This window comes from Oncorhynchus mykiss, chromosome 19 (assembly GCF_013265735.2).
Source record: "Oncorhynchus mykiss isolate Arlee chromosome 19, USDA_OmykA_1.1, whole genome shotgun sequence".
Classification (NCBI taxonomy): Eukaryota; Metazoa; Chordata; class Actinopteri; order Salmoniformes; family Salmonidae; genus Oncorhynchus; species Oncorhynchus mykiss.
The window spans coordinates 32358746-32375828 of record NC_048583.1 but is presented as its reverse complement, the minus strand read 5'-3'; the positions used below and the strand labels follow the sequence as shown (position 1 = coordinate 32375828).

The following is a 17083-nucleotide window of genomic DNA, read 5'->3' as shown; positions in this document are numbered from 1 at the left end:
GTTTATAATCTTCAACCTCTGGTTATGCATCTCTAGGCCAATGACCTTAAAGTGAGGACAGTTGTCATTATTACCATCTTGGCTGCAGTGACAATCCATTACCAACAGAAGGCAGTGATTTCAAGGTCAAACAACAGGACATTGGGTAATTTTAGCAGTATGCCAATGTACAATTTAGTTTAATGAATGGTGCAGAAACATTTCAGATAACAAATGGGCATTATCATAGGATAAAGGATACAAACTAATACCCAGGATTGTCATTACCTTATTCAACAATCAGACTTTCACTATAATAAAAACAAAAGTAGCTACTTTATTTTTATCTCATGTTCTGCCTGGATCGCAACTCAACATGATCTCATACATCATGATCAGGCTTTTCTGGATAAAAGTGTCCAAGCAGTCATCAGCCCCAGCCTAAGAAGTAGTGGAGGTAGACAAGGACAAGTTTGTGGCTGGTGTTAGCTATCCACTGATTCACATTGAGTTGGGACCAGACTGGATGGGCGACTCCTGGCGTGTAAAGGGCAGAATTTGTCTACCGTGGTCCCATTAAGCCTGCTTTCTGAGCCAGGGCTTCGTTCTGCTGGATGTGGTACTCCTGGAAGCGCATGGAGATGCGTTGGGTCATCTTTAGGTACTTCTGAAGGCAGCTCTCCGAGCAGGTGGACTGAGGTGGAAACAATGACACAATCACATATAATCACACCTCTCCAAATATTGCTGTACCACCGCAAAGGCTTCTACAATGTGAAATTTGACAACATACAGGAACAACATTTTGTTGATAAGCAATGATGCCACATTGTGTCCTATTTGACCCATTACTTAACATTGTCCCCAGGCTCGATTGCTAGAGAGAACCTTCTGATGGATGAGATTACCTACTACAGAGCCTCGAATGACGGGACAGTATTTGGAAATATGGCCTACTCAGTAATAAGTATGAGGTCGTGTTCCCCTGCTCAGATCTTGCATGCATCAACCAATTGTTGTGTGCCAAGTCATCGACTGTGCAGTCTGCTACCTGCACATGTTCGTCCACTCCAAAATAATTCCACAATACTACATACAGTGCAATTTGATGAATGGAAAGAGACATCTGCTACAAAGTTGAATGACATTGCAGCCTGGTCTCATAGACTAGAAGTAACATAGTAAATGTAGATCCAGGATATTCAAATTAGGTACCAGATACAGTATGAAAGCCCCACCTACTTCCTGGATCATGTTTGAATGGCCTTCAAGATATCGTGATAATTTAAGACATGTAAAATATTATTTTTTGGTGGATTAATTTACTTCTACCCAATGCCTTCTATGATGGTTTACAAAAAGAAGACAATCATGAAAAGCTGATATAATTTAAGATATAATTTTGAATGCCATTCAAAAATCAGCTTGGGACATGATCCAGAAAGTTTGGTAACAGCACAAACATCATTCTGTTACCATTCTATTTTATAGTAAATGTGTTTTTGTACAATTTTCTTTGGAAATTGTTTTAAAAAGTAGTCATTGTGCATAGAGTTCTATGGTTTGTTTAACTTTGCAATCATTGGTTTTGTTTGACATACATTCTGCTACCGTGGAATTGCCCTATACATATGGACGTTGCTGAAACATGCGAGCTAGACCTTATGTAAGATACCTATCCAGGCGTATCAGCTAACCAAACGATATTGTTATAGCAATCTGGTGTCTGACAGCACAGTCGATGATATGGTATGCAACCATTGGTTGATGCATGCAACGTCTGAGCAGGGGAACGCGACTAATGTGGTTAGCTCATACATAAAATACCTATCCAGGCGTTATAAGATCTGACATGCATCAGCAACGTGTGAGCGGAGGAACATCACCTGAGTCTTGAAGACATGCAGGAAATCAACCTACCTCCTCTGACTTGACTTCTCTTGTGGTAAAATCCTTCACACAGTCCATGAAGCAGTTCTCTGTGAGTTTGTTGTAGGTGCCAAGAAATTCTTTAAACTGTGAACACATACATATTAAACAGATAAAAACACACCTTATGGAACAGAGGGGAATGTGAAAAGAGAGACACACACGATAACATAATCATTATACACGCACACCACAGGAGGTTGGTGGCACCTTAATTGGGGAGAATGGGACTGGAGCGGAATTAGTGGAATGGTATCAAATACATCAAATACATGGTTTTCATGTGTTTAATGCCATCCGCTCTGTTCCAGCCATTATTATGTGCCGTCCTCCCCTAAGCAGCCTCCACTGACACACACGTACACATGGATTGTGTGTTGTAGATATGTGGTAGAAGTAGCCTTGGCTTCAATACAAAACCTAGGAGGCCGGTCGGCCTTACCCCCTTCCATAGACATAAACGTCCCTTTTTCAGGACCCTCTCTTTCAAAGATAATTTGTAACAATCCAAATAACTTCACAGATCTTCATTGTAAAGGGTTTAAACACGGTTCCCCAAGCTTGTTCAATGAACCATAAACAATTAATGAACATGCACCTGTGGAATGGTCGTTAAGACACTAACAGCTTTATTAAGGTCCCAGTTATGAAACTTAGGACACTAAAGAGGCCTTTCTACTGACTCTGAAAAACACCAAAAGAAAAATACCCAGGGTACCTGCTCATCTGCGTGAACGTGCCTTGGGCATGCTGCAAGGAGGCATTAAGACTGCAGATGTGGCCAGGGCAATAAATTGAAATGTCCGTACTGTGAAACTCCTAAGACAGTGCTACAGGGAGACAGGACGGACAGCTGATCGTCCTTGCAGTGGCAGACCACGTGTAACAACACCTGCACAATATCGGTACATCCGAACATCTCACCTGTGGTACAGGTACAGGATGGCAACAACAACTGCCCGAGTTACACCAGGAATGCGCAAACCCTCCATCAGTGCTCAGACTGTCCGCAATAGGCTGAGAGAGGCTGGACTGAGGGCTTGTATGCCTGTTGTAAGGCAGGTCCTCACCAGACATCACCGGAAACAACGTTGCTATAGTCAAAAACCCACTGTCGCTAGACCAGACAGGACTGGCAAAAAGTGCTCTTCACATTTGCGTTTATTGTCGAAGGAATGAGCGTTACACCGAGACCTGTACTCTGGAACAGGATCGATTTGGAGGTGGAGGGTCCGTCATGGTCTGGGGCAGTGTGTCACAGCATCATCGGACTGAGCTTGTTCTCTTTGCAGGCGATCTCAACACTGTGCGTTAAAGGGGAGACATCCTCCTCCCTCATGTGGTACCCTTTCTTCAGGCTCATCCTGACATGACCCTCCAGCATGACAATGCCACCAGCCATACTGCTCGTTCTGTGCGTGGTTTCCTGCAAGACAGAAATGTCAGTGTTCTGCCATGGCCAGCGAAGAGCCCAGATCTCAATCCCATTGAGCACGTCTGGGACCTGTTGGATCGGAGGGTGAGGGCTAGGGTCATTCTCCCCAGAAATGTCTGAAAAACTTGCAGGTGCATCATAGGTACACTTGGTGGAAGAGTGGGGTAACATCTCACAGCAAGAACGGGCAAATCTGGTGCAGTCCATGAGGAGGAGATGCACGGCAGTACTTAATGCAGCTGGTGGCTACAACAGATACTGACTGTTACTTTTGACCACTTCCGGAGGACGTCCTCCAACCAATCAAAGCTTTTGCAGTATGAACTGACATGTTGTCCATCCAATCATAGATGTATGGTCAGAGAATGAACCTTGTGTGTTGAATTGGGATTGTGCCACAGAGCATTATAGGGGTTCTGTGTTGTGAAGTTTGGTGACATTGTTGGATAGAGATTAAGAGTGAAGAGTGACAGTTGAGCATTTTTGGGACATTATTCAATTCAAATGAGTTTTTTAAATTACAGGAGATGGAGGAGGTATATTATAATTTTCTTCTTGGGTTTAGAACTTAATTTTGTGTGTCCAGTTATTAAGGTAAATGTAAATAAATTGCACTAACTTCAGTAGCTAGCTAGCTACCAGCGCGAGTGTGCAGTTTTCTCCGCCCGAACGGTAGAATGGTCAATGCTGCCGAAAACGTTGTGGACTTTTTGTTGAAGAACCCGTTTCATTCTCTGGGATACATGGATAAGGTGCAAATTAAAAAGCGAGGGTCGACCTCTGCCTGAGATCAGTTTCATGACTGATGAAAAGGTGAGGGCACTCAATACCAACTGGTATCAAATGTATAGCTGGTTAACAGGGAGCCTATCATCAAGCCGCCTGTAATTGCACGTTACGATGCTTAACATGCTTTTCTGGGATGTCGAAAACAATTCCGAATGATTTGATAGCTTCCATCACATCATCCATTAAAAGTTAGATTAGAGAGGTTGACGCAGCACAAAAACAAATGACAAATGTTGCAGCAGCCTAGGCTACACCCAATCTGACATGAAAACAATACTATTTTTTCCATCTGATCAACTGTAGGCTCCTAATAAGAGCTGCTACATACAGCCTATGTGCCCTGTCCATCTGGCCAGGGTAAACTAGCTGGTAACATTATGTATTTATAGTCCATTTGTGTCAGGAGAAAATGTGAATGTGATCAAATTTGGATTATATTCCAAATTTGGCTGGCTAGGCTGCCTATACGTTTTTAATCCAAAATTATTAACTGGAATGAATCAATCAACATAATAGTGATGGCAGATGCGAGTCATTAAAAAAAATGTACAAGGCCTACAGTTGCATAAGCCTGCATGATGCAAACATGCATAAAGCAAGCTCAGCCCTGTGAGTTCTATTGTCTATGTGTCTGGGTAGAGGAAATCCCCCTCCAAATCTAGTCGAAATATAATTTATATGAACAAATACAAGGTAGCTGCAGTTTGAGAGGGTTTTCATCCCCCCCAAGGGCCAGGAGTTTTTTTTTCAGGAGTTAAAGCCATGTGATTTGAATATGAAAAACGGGTCCCTTAATAGCCCATATACAACCTTTTTACAACGGATTAATCAGTCACACCTTATAGGGTCCAGAGTTTTCCTAGTTAGGTTACTATATAAGGAAAAACTCCGGGCCCCAGGGGGTAAAATTGCCCCACCGCTCTGGGACCTATGGTGCCACCAGTCTGCTTGCAGTTGTCAGTTATCGTCAGGTATGTGGATGATCAGGGCTTTATTCAGGAACATTTCTTGGGATACTTTGATGTGTCAAGTGGGCAGGATGCACAGTCTGTGTTTGACTTGATGAATTTTGAGATGTCAGAGTTTAACTTCATAGAGAAACTCATCATCCAAACCTACAATGGCGCAGCTGTAACGGAATGTATCTGCTATTTGTATTTACAGCTAACTCCCCTCCTGTTCCCTGATTAAGAGGTGATGACTACTCCACTACCATTGTTTCTCCTGACATGAACAGAAGCCACAGCGTCTCATGTGCCCTCTCATCCACTGGCACGTTGAATGTTTCCCTTCCAAGCACTGCGAGTACCCAGATCACTTTTCTCTCATTACTGTATGTAGTCAATCACATACACAATCACATTATTACACATCAACGATTTTACTCCTTGCTTGGACTAACTCATTCTTAGCTCTTGTCTAACTGTGTAGTGTCTTGTTATTGTTTTTTGTCTTCCCAGTAAAATCCTGTCCTGCACTGGTCAAGCCTCTGAACACCTCAACTCATGCCTCATACCCTCATTCAATCACTGCTGTGATCACTTCCCAACACTGTTTAAGTAGCCCTCTCATCCCCCTTCCCCATAATACTGTACTATACATGTGTTTATTAAATGCTTTAGGTTAAAATAATTCGTCTTTGATGACTTTGAAACATACCGTGAGTCTCCCATCCTCCTCAATTTTTCAAGTCACCAGTCTCCACTGGGGTGCGAGTATCCTCAATTTACATACCTGTTTAACCTGGTCCGCTTCTGTCACCTGGATAGACATGGTGGTTCAAATGGACGATATTTCTGTTGGATTAAAGTTACACCCATGAATGTAATCGATTGAATGACAGCCCTATCCATTGTTATGTAGCTATGATGTCCGTTCACTAGTTATAACTAGCTAGGAATAGGGAGTACTGAATTACCAAGATAGCTACAGAGTATTAGTTGATTAGCTATATATGACACCTAACCATGAATTCATAACTGACCATTCCATAGCTAGCTACTACATAGTTTAAGCCTTGTGTTAGTTAGCTAGCTAGCTTAGTGGACAGCTAACGTTAAAAGGTCCCTAACAGGCTAAATATATAGCGCAGTTCTGAAGGTCAAGTGAAGCATTTGAAGACATTACATACATTTTGATATCAAGTTGTGTGCACAAAATGCATAATAAATCACATTTTCTTTAACACAGCAAAAAAGTCATTCACCCACCCAGATTCCGAAGGACATGTGACGTTGTGAAAAAGGGACTGCAGTGGCTGCGGCACCAACAGTTTTGAGAGGCTTGAAAGGCCAGATATTGGAAATTAAAAATAGTTTTTAAAACAAACAAATATTTCTATGATAGTATTAAATATTGTATACGTTCGTGGGGATATGTATGGAACTCAAAATCGAAAAGTAAATTGTCGAAAATAATAACCGAAATGTCAAATTAAGATGAATTTTGTGTCACTACATAAACACTCCGGTGTAACACGAGGTAATTAAAATATTCAGTACCTCATTATCCTGTTGTTCGCTAGCGCACCTTTTATCTAATATAAATAATGGTCAACCAAATACTTTAAATTATTTAATATTTGATTAATATATGTTCTCTTTTGATTAATGTTTCCTCATCCATGGAGTCCCTATCATGCCCAGCAGATGATGGCGATATTTATCGCGGAGAGAGGATTGGTCGTTGACCGGAAGTTATTGTTGTCAGCAACAGTTGCTGTGTTTTCATATTTTCCATCGTTAGCTAGCAGTTGTGAAGCTATTATGTATCGTTCGATTCTGACCTCGGGTTGCAACGAATTCAGTTTGTTCAAAATTACATAGGTCTAGCTAGCTACTTCCTACTGAGTTTTGTCGCGTTGTGCTTTCAACTGTTTAGAGGTGTTAGCCAGCTAACGTTAGTAGCTAGCTACTGTTAGCATAAAGTCGTCATTAAACAAGCGTGAAGCGGGATATTTGAATGTTCGTCTTCCTAAGGAAAATGACGACAGTGGTTGTTTATTTATCTATATCAACTCCCACGGTTAGTAACAACTATGTTATGTGTAACGCCTGATCGGGTCTGGTGTTGAGCATACTAGCTATCATACTCTACTCTGCTGCAGTGCTCGCTACTAGATAATCAACTGAGCGTCAGAGTCGATTAGATATGGCTCATGCTCTTCTGAGCCGATCAAATGAACTTCTGAACTTTGCAAGGAATATTAACCTTGACGAATCCACTTCAAGTTCTGATGCTGGAGACGTCTTGATTCGTGCAACAAAGATTCACTTTCCTGAGCGGAGCAATGAAGGGCAGAGGGATTTGGGGTCGTTGTCCACCGTATCTAATAAAACAGACAATGTAAAGATAACAGTGAAGAAGTGCTCTCTTCTTGACGAGCCACCAAAGATCGAAAAGCAAAGACAAGCAAGGAAACAAGAGCACAGGCATGTGCCTCCTGCCCTGCAAGCAAACCTGCCATCAGTTTCACCCTCTGGTAGGCTTAGTAAACCCACACTTGTTATAAGGCCAGCGAAACTGTTATATTGTATTGCAGTTGTATATGCCATTGATTTCAGTCTGACCAACATTTTGCTCTTCCCATGTTGTCTTTTCCAGAGGGAACGAAAGCACACAAAAAGAGTCCGATAAAAAGAGTCCCGCAAAACGAGTCCCAAGTAAGATGTCTTCTAGCTTGTTCTTTTCTGAGAAGTGTGTGCCTCACAAGTATGTCACCCATACTAATATAATACATTTTAAACTGGTGTCATTTCATTTCCAATTTCAGGTTCCTAGTATAGATGGAAAAGAAACACTGACCTCTGTTCAACCTAAGGGCAGTGAGGACAAAGGTAAGTGTCCTTGGGCTAAACCTGTGATGTACTGGACAGCATGCTGTCATTGATTATCTACTGGCTACTTCATATACAGTGAGCTCCAAAAGTATTGGGTCAGTGATTTTGTTGTTTTGGCCCTGTACTCCAGCACTTTGGATTTGAAATGATACAATGACTGTGAGGTTAAAGTGCAGACTGTGATTGTATTTGGAGATATTTGTATTTGGAGATACTTTTATTCAAAATAAGAATAGAATATGTTTCTAAACAATTCTACATTAATGTGGATGCTACTATGATTACCAATAACCCAGAATGAATCATGAATAATGATGAGTGCGAAAGTTACAGAGATATTAATATCATATATGCTAATATGCCTGTTATTGTAATAGTGAGAGGTTAGCTAGTCTTGGGGCTATGATATTTGTGCTTCTAACTTTCACACTCATCATTATTCAGGATTATCTGTAATCATGGTAGCATCCACATTCTATTATGTTATATTCTTGTTTACAATAAAACATAACTCAAAATACCATTAATTTCTATTGGGCACAAAATAAAAGCAAATGCATCCAACAAGTTTGTAGAGTCACAAGCTTGATGTAATAATTATGTGCTAGGAATATGGGACTTAAATACTAAACTATTGATTACTTTAATACATTTTCCCCAATACTTTTGGTCCCCTAAAATGGGGGAACAATGTATAAAAAGTGCTGTAATTTCTAAACGTTTCACCTAATATGGATGAAAATACCCTCAAATTAAAGCTGACAGTCTGCACCTCATAGTAATTGTATCATTTCAAATTCAAAGTGCTGGACTACAGAGGTAAACACGAACAATATTGTCACTGTCCCAATACTTTGCGAGTTCACCCTATGCCATTTTGTATCCTAACCCCACTCTTGGATTGTCCCTTAGACCATGATCTGCTAATATCCCGATATGCTGCTGGTGGCAAAGGGGCAATCTTGGCAGCTCTAAGACAGAGGTAAGCATGGCACAAAGCTGTGGGATGATTCTCACTTTTTACATGCCAGATGTATTTGTGTTTGTAATGTTTGTCTACATTGCAACACAATTGTACATCCCAAATCTTTAGGTGTTAGTTATGAGGACTCCATTCGATACTGTTTTTCTCAGGTCCCAGACTGCCCCCTTGAGGCGAGAGGTGAAGGTGCAGTTACTGGACCAGCGGCCACCATCGAGTCAGGAGCCCCAGCCTGTTTCTGGCCTCTCAGGGGATACGGGAGCTGCCTCCACTGCAGCCATGGTCACAGCTGCTGCCACAGCACCACTCATCAAGGTATTGTTGTAGCAGAGCAGTTATGTGTTATTTTTTTCTATGTCCTTCTGAGATTATGATGCCATCTGAGAAAGCTTTTGTAAGTCCAAACCCCCCAAAGTCTACCTAAAATGCTTAGTGGACTGAATGTGGGTGCCTAATGGTTTGTTTCTGTCTTTCTTTCTTTTTCCAGGCTCAGAGTGACATGGAGGCATGTGTTTCCCAGGTGTGGGGGGGGCTACAGAGGCTGCTGGAGTCAGACAGGTACCCAGGCAGGGCTCAGGAGGCCAGAGAGGACAGAGCATCAGAGAGGGTGACCCAGCTGGAGGAGCAGCTCAATACCGTGACCCAGCAGAGACTACAGCACCTGGAGTGGATCCAGAGCCAACAGATGGAGCTGCAGGTACTGTAGGGAAGGAGGAGCACTGAGCCTTCACTTGAGTGCTCCAGATAGTAATATTTTCCTCAATAAGTTGCTGTCATTCTAATCGTTGCATGAAGTTATGTAAGAGTATATTTATGTGGACCCCTAAAGTTGTACACATCTTTATACAGTCCCAGAGTCAGAGTATGTCTGTAGTGTTTCAAGTAGTGTGGTGTTCGGTTTTCTTATTTTTCTATTGCATGTTTCATCACCGCTATACTCAACTCTTTTTACTTTTAGTCATTCAATAATAGTTCTGACCACTTCATCCATGCCCTCTCATCCTCTCAGAACCGTCTCCTGGGCTCTGCTCTGAGTGTAGTGACTGGCCACGCCCCTGTGCCCTCACCCTCCATGCTGAACACTGGCCCTGCTGCCTCTGTACATCCAGACCCTCGGCTTCCTCAGGACCTTCCCGGTCACGTTCATATTACCCACCTTGATGCTGCAGACTCTTCCCCTGCTGTTCCAGCCACAGGTAGGGTGCTTCGTTTCCTGAGTCAGTTGCCTCATTGAAACAAATGATGAGAATGGCATTGAGATTTGTCATCAGAAAGTATTCACACCCCTTTACTTTTCTTCCCACATTTTGTTGTGTTGTAGCCTGAATTGAAAATGTATTAAATGTAGATTATTTTTTTGTCACTGCCCTACACACAATACCCCATAACATAAAAGTGGATGTATGTTTTTCGAAATTGTAACAAATTAATGGAAAATTAAAAGTTTTAAATGTCTTGAGTTCAATAAATGTTCTACCCCTTTTTTTATGGCAAGCCTAAATACATTTAGGAGGAAACATTTTCTTCATACGTTGCATGGACTCACTCTGTGTGCAATAATAGTGTGACTAATTATCTGTTTGGTCTCTCAGTCGAGCAGTGAATGTAATTTTCTTTTGCAAAAATGGAAGCATGTCATAACCAAAACAGTGTTAAGCAAATCAAAATAAATCACTGACAGTGTCATCACCAAAGCATCCCCACACCATCACACCACCTCCTCCATGCCTCACGGTGGGAACCACATGCTTTTACCTACTCTGCATCTCACAAAGATGCGGCAGTTGGAAACAAAAACCTCAAATTTGTACTCATCAGTCCAAAGGACAGATTTCCACCGGTCTAATGTCCATTGCTTGTGTTTCTTGGCCCAAGCATGTTTCTTTTTCTTTTGATGTCCCTTAGTAGTGATTTCTTTGCACCAATTTGACCACGAAGGCCTGATTCACACAGTCTTCTCTGAACAGTTGATGTTGAGATGTGTGTTACTCAAGCATTGATTTGGGCTGCAACTTCCTAGGCTGGTAACTCTAATGAGCTTATCCTCTGCAGAAGAGGTAACTCTGGGTCTTTCCTGTGGCGGTCCTCATGAGAGACAGTTTCATCATCACCCTTGATGGTTTTTGCGACTGCACTTGAAGAAACTTTCAAAGTTCTTGACATGTTTGCTTTGACTGGCCTTCGTGTCTTAAAGTAATGATGGACTTTTGTTTCTCTTTGCTTATTTGAGCTTGCTATAATATGGACTTGGTCTTTTACCAAATAGGGCTATCTTCTGTATACCTCCCCTACTTTATCACTGACCATCCTACCAATCCTCGACTTTGGCGATGTCATTTACAAAATAGCCTCCAATACCCTACTCAACAAATTGGATGCAGTCTATCACAGTGCAATCCGTTTTGTCACCAAAGCCCCATATACTACCCACCATTGCGACCTGTACGCTCTCGTTGGCTGGCCCTCGCTTCATACTCGTCGCCAAACCCACTGGCTCCATGTCATCTACAAGACCCTGCTAGGTAAAGTCCCCCCTTATCTCAGCTCGCTGGTCACCATAGCATCTCCCACCTGTAGCACACGCTCCAGCAGGTATATCTCTCTAGTCACCCCCAAAACCAATTCTTTCTTTGGCCGCCTCTCCTTCCAGTTCTCTGCTGCCAATGACTGGAACGAACTACAAAAATCTCTGAAACTGGAAACACTTATCTCCCTCACTAGCTTTAAGCACCAACTGTCAGAGCAGCTCACAGATTACTGCACCTGTACATAGCCCACCTATAATTTAGCCCAAACAGCTACCTCTTTCCCTACTGTATTTAATTTATTTATTTTGCTCCTTTGCACCCCATTATTTTTATTTCTACTTTGCACATTCTTCCATTGCAAATCTACCATTCCAGTGTTTTACTTGCTATATTGTATTTACTTTGCCACCATGGCCTTTTTTGCCTTTACCTCCCTTCTCACCTCATTTGCTCACATCGTATAAAGACTTGTTTATACTGTATTATTGACTGTATGTTTGTTTTACTCCATGTGTAACTCTGTGTCGTTGCATCTGTTGAACTGCTTTGCTTTATCTTGGACAGGTCGCAATTGTACATGAGAACTTGTTCTCAACTTGCCTACCTGGTTAAATAAAGGTGAAATAAATAAATAAATAAAAATCACAACACAACTGATTGGCTCAAATGTACTTTTAAGAAGGCACACCTGTTAATTGAAATGCATTCCAGGTGACTACCTCATGAAGCTGGTTGAGAGAATGCCATGAGTATGCAAAACTGTCATCAAGGCAAAGGGTGGCTACTTTGAAGAATCTAAAATATATTTTGATCTGTTTAACACTTTTTTTTTGTGGTTAGTACATGATTCCATATGTGCTATTTCATAGTTTTGATGTCTTCACTATTATTCTACAATGTAGAAAATAGTATACATAAAGAAAAACCCTTGAATGAGTAGGTGTGTCCAAACTTTTGTCTGGTACTGTATGTCATCTGCTTTGTATCTCCTCTTCTTCTGAAGCATCTCCAGACCCATCTAGCCAGCAGAGGGGAGGAGAGGGTAAGAGCCCTCTGGAGACCCCAGCTCCTCGCAGGGTCATCCCAAAGCCTACGCGCTGGAACACCACCAACGTCCGGAACACACAGAGCGCTACACAGCAGCACAGCTACAGGACACAGAAAACACCTCGCACAGCACAGCAAGGTTAGTCATCAGTGTCTCTGCATCTGTTAAGTCATAGGCTGTCTGAAATGGCACCCAATTCCCCATATAGTGCACTTCTTTTGAGCTGAGCCTTATGGGTCCAGGTCAAAAGTAGTGCGCTATATAGGGAATATGATGCCATTTTGGATGTACCCATGGGTTTCTATGGATTTCCTGTCTAATGCAAGTCCTTTATATTTCCACCTCTTGGGGGCAGTAGCGTCACTCCAACCTTCTGGCTCTTTAGGAAGCACAGGCTTCTTTCTGCAGGAGATTTGAAAAAGGCAGTGTTTATTCCAAAACTCTGGAAACAGGGTATGATCATAGGCTTTAATGTCACTGTGTTTTTTCCTGTCTTTGTTGATTTCTGTGATGGCTAGTTCTCTTTGTCACCCCTTGATGAGATGTAATTAGGGCTCACCCATTTGTCGATTGTTTGTATGATATTTTGGCTGATGGTCGTCCAAGGTTTCTTTAGTCGAGCAGCAGCACATTTTATAACTTTTAAAATCATGGTGTACAAGACAACTGTCTGATTGGCGCCTGTCTGAGTGGACTGATCCATTGTGGAAGCTGTGGGGATGGCACAGTCCATCACTCTAAGACATGTGCTACTGAAATTGTATATGGTTATATTATGTAAGAACAATGGTGCAATACTAATACAAATTATACTATTTTATAACAAATGCGCTTTCTCCCGTGTTGGATAGTGGTCGCTGTCCACGGTTCTGAAACGCATCAGTGCGTTGTTGAATTGGCGCCTTTTCCTAGACCATGTTGCTATGTGCATAATAGCAAAGTTAACCAGCATATTGGTGTTGAGAACAATGCGGCGGAGTCAGCAGCAGAATGAGGAGACTAGAAAACAACCCGTGCCTTATTGTCTAAGAAAAGTGAGTAGAGAGGAAACCAAAACTTAGTTAATAATCAACAGCCTAACTGATAAATGTGCCTGGCTTTATAAATCATCCATATATATATATATATATATATATCTCTCTACAGAAATAAAACAGATCCTGCTTCTGTTGCCTGTTTGAGTGTTTGTTTAATAGCCTACTGATTCCGTAAACGGCAAGCCTCATGAAACCCACGTGTCAGATAAATAATTTCACAAAATTGTCTGTTTTTAATCTTTGCTATGCTGTAATAAAGGCTTTATGTTTTCGTTAGACCAGCCTCTGGCATTATTTATCATTTATTTAGTGTTTACACTGTTCCAACTTGTCCGAAAAATTATGTTTATAATAATGATAATAACCCAATTTCTTTCCTTGGTCTCCTTATTGTTATTATGATCGTCATTATAATAATAAGTCATGTCATTATCATGAATAGGCGTAGAGCTGTAGGCCTAAGAGCACATCCTGTTTACTTAAGCCTATATTTTAATACTTATCTAGGCTGCTGTATCAAAAATGTATTTGTTCATGTCATCAAACAGCATACGAGTTATTCATGATTTCAAATGCAATCGAGCATTTTAGTTTAAAAATAACAACGCGGCCATTGAATAGTAGGCGTAAACAAAAAATATTTGTCTTTGTTTTGTTGTCTTTCCATTTTGCTGTCCCACGTTATGGTGTTCAGCGTTTGTTATAACCAATTTATTGATGTGATTATGATAGGCTATAGGTCAGGCCCTATTGGTCACGTGCATGCGATGCTTACATGTGTCGTAAAGAGAGCACGGGTTGAGGGAAGAGGGAAAGTTTTTCCTAAACAAATGAGGGATTTTGGTAACAACGTTTCAGTCAGACATGGCTGTGTTAGGTTGCGGCTTCAGCAACACGGACAGCGCGATACACATTGTTGATGTTCTGTGGTCGGTCGCTAGAGCAGTGAGGAGAGCGAGACAACGGGAGCTAGCCAGTCACTCCCTGTCTTTTTTTTCCTCTTTTTTTTTTTTTTTTTACACAGCGCAGCAAGGAACAATCAAATCAATTGTTGGTCGGACGCTTTAGTCCGTTTGTGTGTCTTAATTATTTCATCAAACCGTTTGCTTAAAGCATCAGACAAGCTCAGTGCATGTAGTTGATTTGATTAAAACACATAGGATGTGTCTATATATGGAAAAATACATGTTTGAACGTTTTAAACCAATCGATTGGTAGAAAGAACAGACGACTCTTGGTCGACCAATATTTTTTTCCCTCGGGGACAGGCCTAGATGGAATAGGAAAACAACTGTTACTTTCAACCTCGGTTCATTCAACAAATAACCAGATGCCTTCTGTACTCCTCTGTTTGACAAGGTCTCGTTATTTACAAGAATGTCATTAATAATTTTATGTCGATGCCAACTCAACACATTTCCATTTGGTCATTTTCTACACAATACTGCAGTTAGGTCAATACTTGTTGTACTGTCAGTATCTGCATTCCAGAATATATCTCAAATGTTACCCACTGAATTGAAAACCTGCGCTTTGTACAACGAGCCAGACTGCACTGTGTGTTTTGGAATTATTGTCTGTCAATATTAAGCATTCATTACAAGTAGACCTACGGCTGACTTCTGAACATATTGTTTGGACAGGTTGTGTGATACAATGATAAATACATACCATACATACAGCTCATGTTTTGGCGGTCCGTCGCGTCTCCGTCTTGGTTTTGTGATAATCGTACTTAATCTCCCTGTGTTTGGCTCTGTTGGCCGAGCACCAAGACTACTTTGAATTATTACAATGGCCGCTGGGCCCTGCTTGGTCTCCCCAGCCACAAGTCTTGGAATGCAGCCTCCTCCTGATCACTGGAGATGTGAATTACATCCATACAAAGCACCATTGACTAAGACCACATTTGAACAGTGTAGGCGGAACATGGTGGTACTCTTGAGGGAAAAGGGTCGCACCGCATAAATATATACTGAACAAAAATATAAACGCATGTAAAGTGTTGATCCCATGTTTCATGAGCTGAAACAAAAGATCCCAGAAATGTTCCATACGCACAAAAAGCATATTTTTCTAATGTTTTACACAAATTTGTTTACATCCCTGTTAGTGAACATTTCTCCTTTGCCAAGATAGTCCATCCACCTGACAGGTGTGGCATATCCAGAAGCTGATTATACAGCATGATCATTACACAGGTGCACCTTGTGCTGGGGACAATAAAAGGCCACTCACAACGCCATAGATGTCTGTTGGAGCTTCCAATTGGCATGCTGACTACGGGAACGTCCACCAGAGCTGTTGCCAGAGACTTGAATGTTAATTTCTCTACCATAAGCCACCTCCAACATCATTTAAGAGAATTTGACAGTATGTCCAACTGGGCTCACAACCGCAGACCACGTACGTTTATGGTGTCGTTTGGGCGAGCGGTTTGTTCATGTCAACGTTCTGAACAGAGTGCCCTATGGTGGAGTGCCCTATGGTGGGATGGGGTTATGGTATGGGCAGGCATAAGCTACGGACAACGAACACAATTGCATTTTATCAATGGCAATTTGAATACACAGAGATACCGTGACGAGATCCTGAAGTCCATTGTGAGGCAAATGTTTTTTTTAAAGGTGTCTGTGACCAACAGATGCATATCTGTATGCCCTTTGATGTGAAATCCATAGATTAGGGCCTAATTCATGTATTTCTATTGACTGATGACCTTATATGAATCTCTGAAATTGTTGCATTTATATTTTTGTACAGTATATTAACTCTGTACCGCTGTTATATTGTGCTGGCTGCCAATATCCATTCAGTTGCATGGGAAGATTAGGTCCTGCTCCTCTCTCTTGGTGTAAAACTCATTTAAGGGTGAAACCATTCAGGTGAAAACAATGGCTGGTGCACGGCTGTGTAAGTATAGACAAACAGACAGAAAGGCAGACTGCGCCCTTCAGTGCTTCCGTTTATTGATTTTATTTTAGGGCTCCTGAGTGGCGCAGCGGTCTAAGGCACTGCATCTCAGTGCAAGAGGCATTACTACAGTCCTTGGTTCGAATCCAGGCTGTATCACATCTGGCCGTGATTGGGAGTCCCATAGGGTGGCGCACAATTGGCCCTGCTTCGTCCGGGTTTGGCCGGAGTAGTCTGTCATTGTAAATAAGAATTTGTTCTTAACTGTCTTAACTGACAATTGATAGCCATCACTCTTGAAATAGTTTGTGAACAAATAGTTGGCTTTTTAACCAGTTGAATGATAGGGCCACCTAAATGAACATGTTGCATAGTTTCAGAAAGGTCTGGAACTCACCTTTCTGGTAAAAAATAGTTATAAATTGCTGAGGTGTACTCACTTTTGAAGACACAAACTCAAGTATATAGTACAATACAATCCCCCTCTCCCCCCCTATTCAACAAAAGTTGGGCAATGGGGCCTGAAATGACTGAAATTCTTTTGAAATATAGTAACATTTAAATTATAAACGACATACTATAAGATTTCACCTTTCTTATAACT

At 41.5% G+C, this 17083-nt stretch overlaps 2 protein-coding genes across 3 annotated transcripts in view; one reads left to right on the top strand and one right to left on the bottom strand.

Moving 5' to 3' along the window:
• Positions 1 to 146: 146 nt before the first annotated feature.
• timm9 (translocase of inner mitochondrial membrane 9 homolog) lies at positions 147 to 6599 on the bottom strand. Its single transcript, XM_021573950.2, has 4 exons — positions 6343 to 6599; positions 5867 to 5928; positions 1900 to 1995; positions 147 to 673 (listed from the first exon to the last, which is right to left on the bottom strand). Exons 2-4 carry the CDS (start codon positions 5903 to 5905, stop codon positions 542 to 544), a joined length of 267 nt encoding a protein of 88 aa, XP_021429625.1. The 5' UTR covers positions 5906 to 5928; positions 6343 to 6599; the 3' UTR covers positions 147 to 541.
• Positions 6600 to 6646: 47 nt separating this feature from the next.
• The window catches only part of kiaa0586 (KIAA0586 ortholog), a 146686-nt gene continuing 136249 nt past the window's right edge, over positions 6647 to 17083 (top strand). For both annotated transcript variants that reach the window (XM_036954656.1, XM_036954655.1), the window contains exons 1-8: positions 6647 to 7613; positions 7736 to 7794; positions 7905 to 7968; positions 8884 to 8953; positions 9106 to 9268; positions 9441 to 9650; positions 9963 to 10149; positions 12485 to 12667. In XM_036954656.1, the coding sequence (XP_036810551.1) occupies positions 7283 to 7613; positions 7736 to 7794; positions 7905 to 7968; positions 8884 to 8953; positions 9106 to 9268; positions 9441 to 9650; positions 9963 to 10149; positions 12485 to 12667 (1267 nt within the window). In that variant the 5' untranslated portion in view covers positions 6647 to 7282. The remainder of the gene's footprint in view (positions 7614 to 7735; positions 7795 to 7904; positions 7969 to 8883; positions 8954 to 9105; positions 9269 to 9440; positions 9651 to 9962; positions 10150 to 12484; positions 12668 to 17083) is intronic.

Excerpts from the sequence above, each read along its gene's own strand:
- timm9 (XM_021573950.2), bottom strand. The coding sequence starts at position 5,905 with ATGTCTATCCAGGTGACAGAAGCGGACCAGGTTAAACAG. Across the intron at positions 1,996-5,866 it reads AAGCGGACCAGGTTAAACAG|TTTAAAGAATTTCTTGGCAC; the intron begins GTATGTAAATTG and ends ATGTGTTCACAG. Across the intron at positions 674-1,899 it reads GAGAAGTCAAGTCAGAGGAG|TCCACCTGCTCGGAGAGCTG; the intron begins GTAGGTTGATTT and ends TTTCCACCTCAG.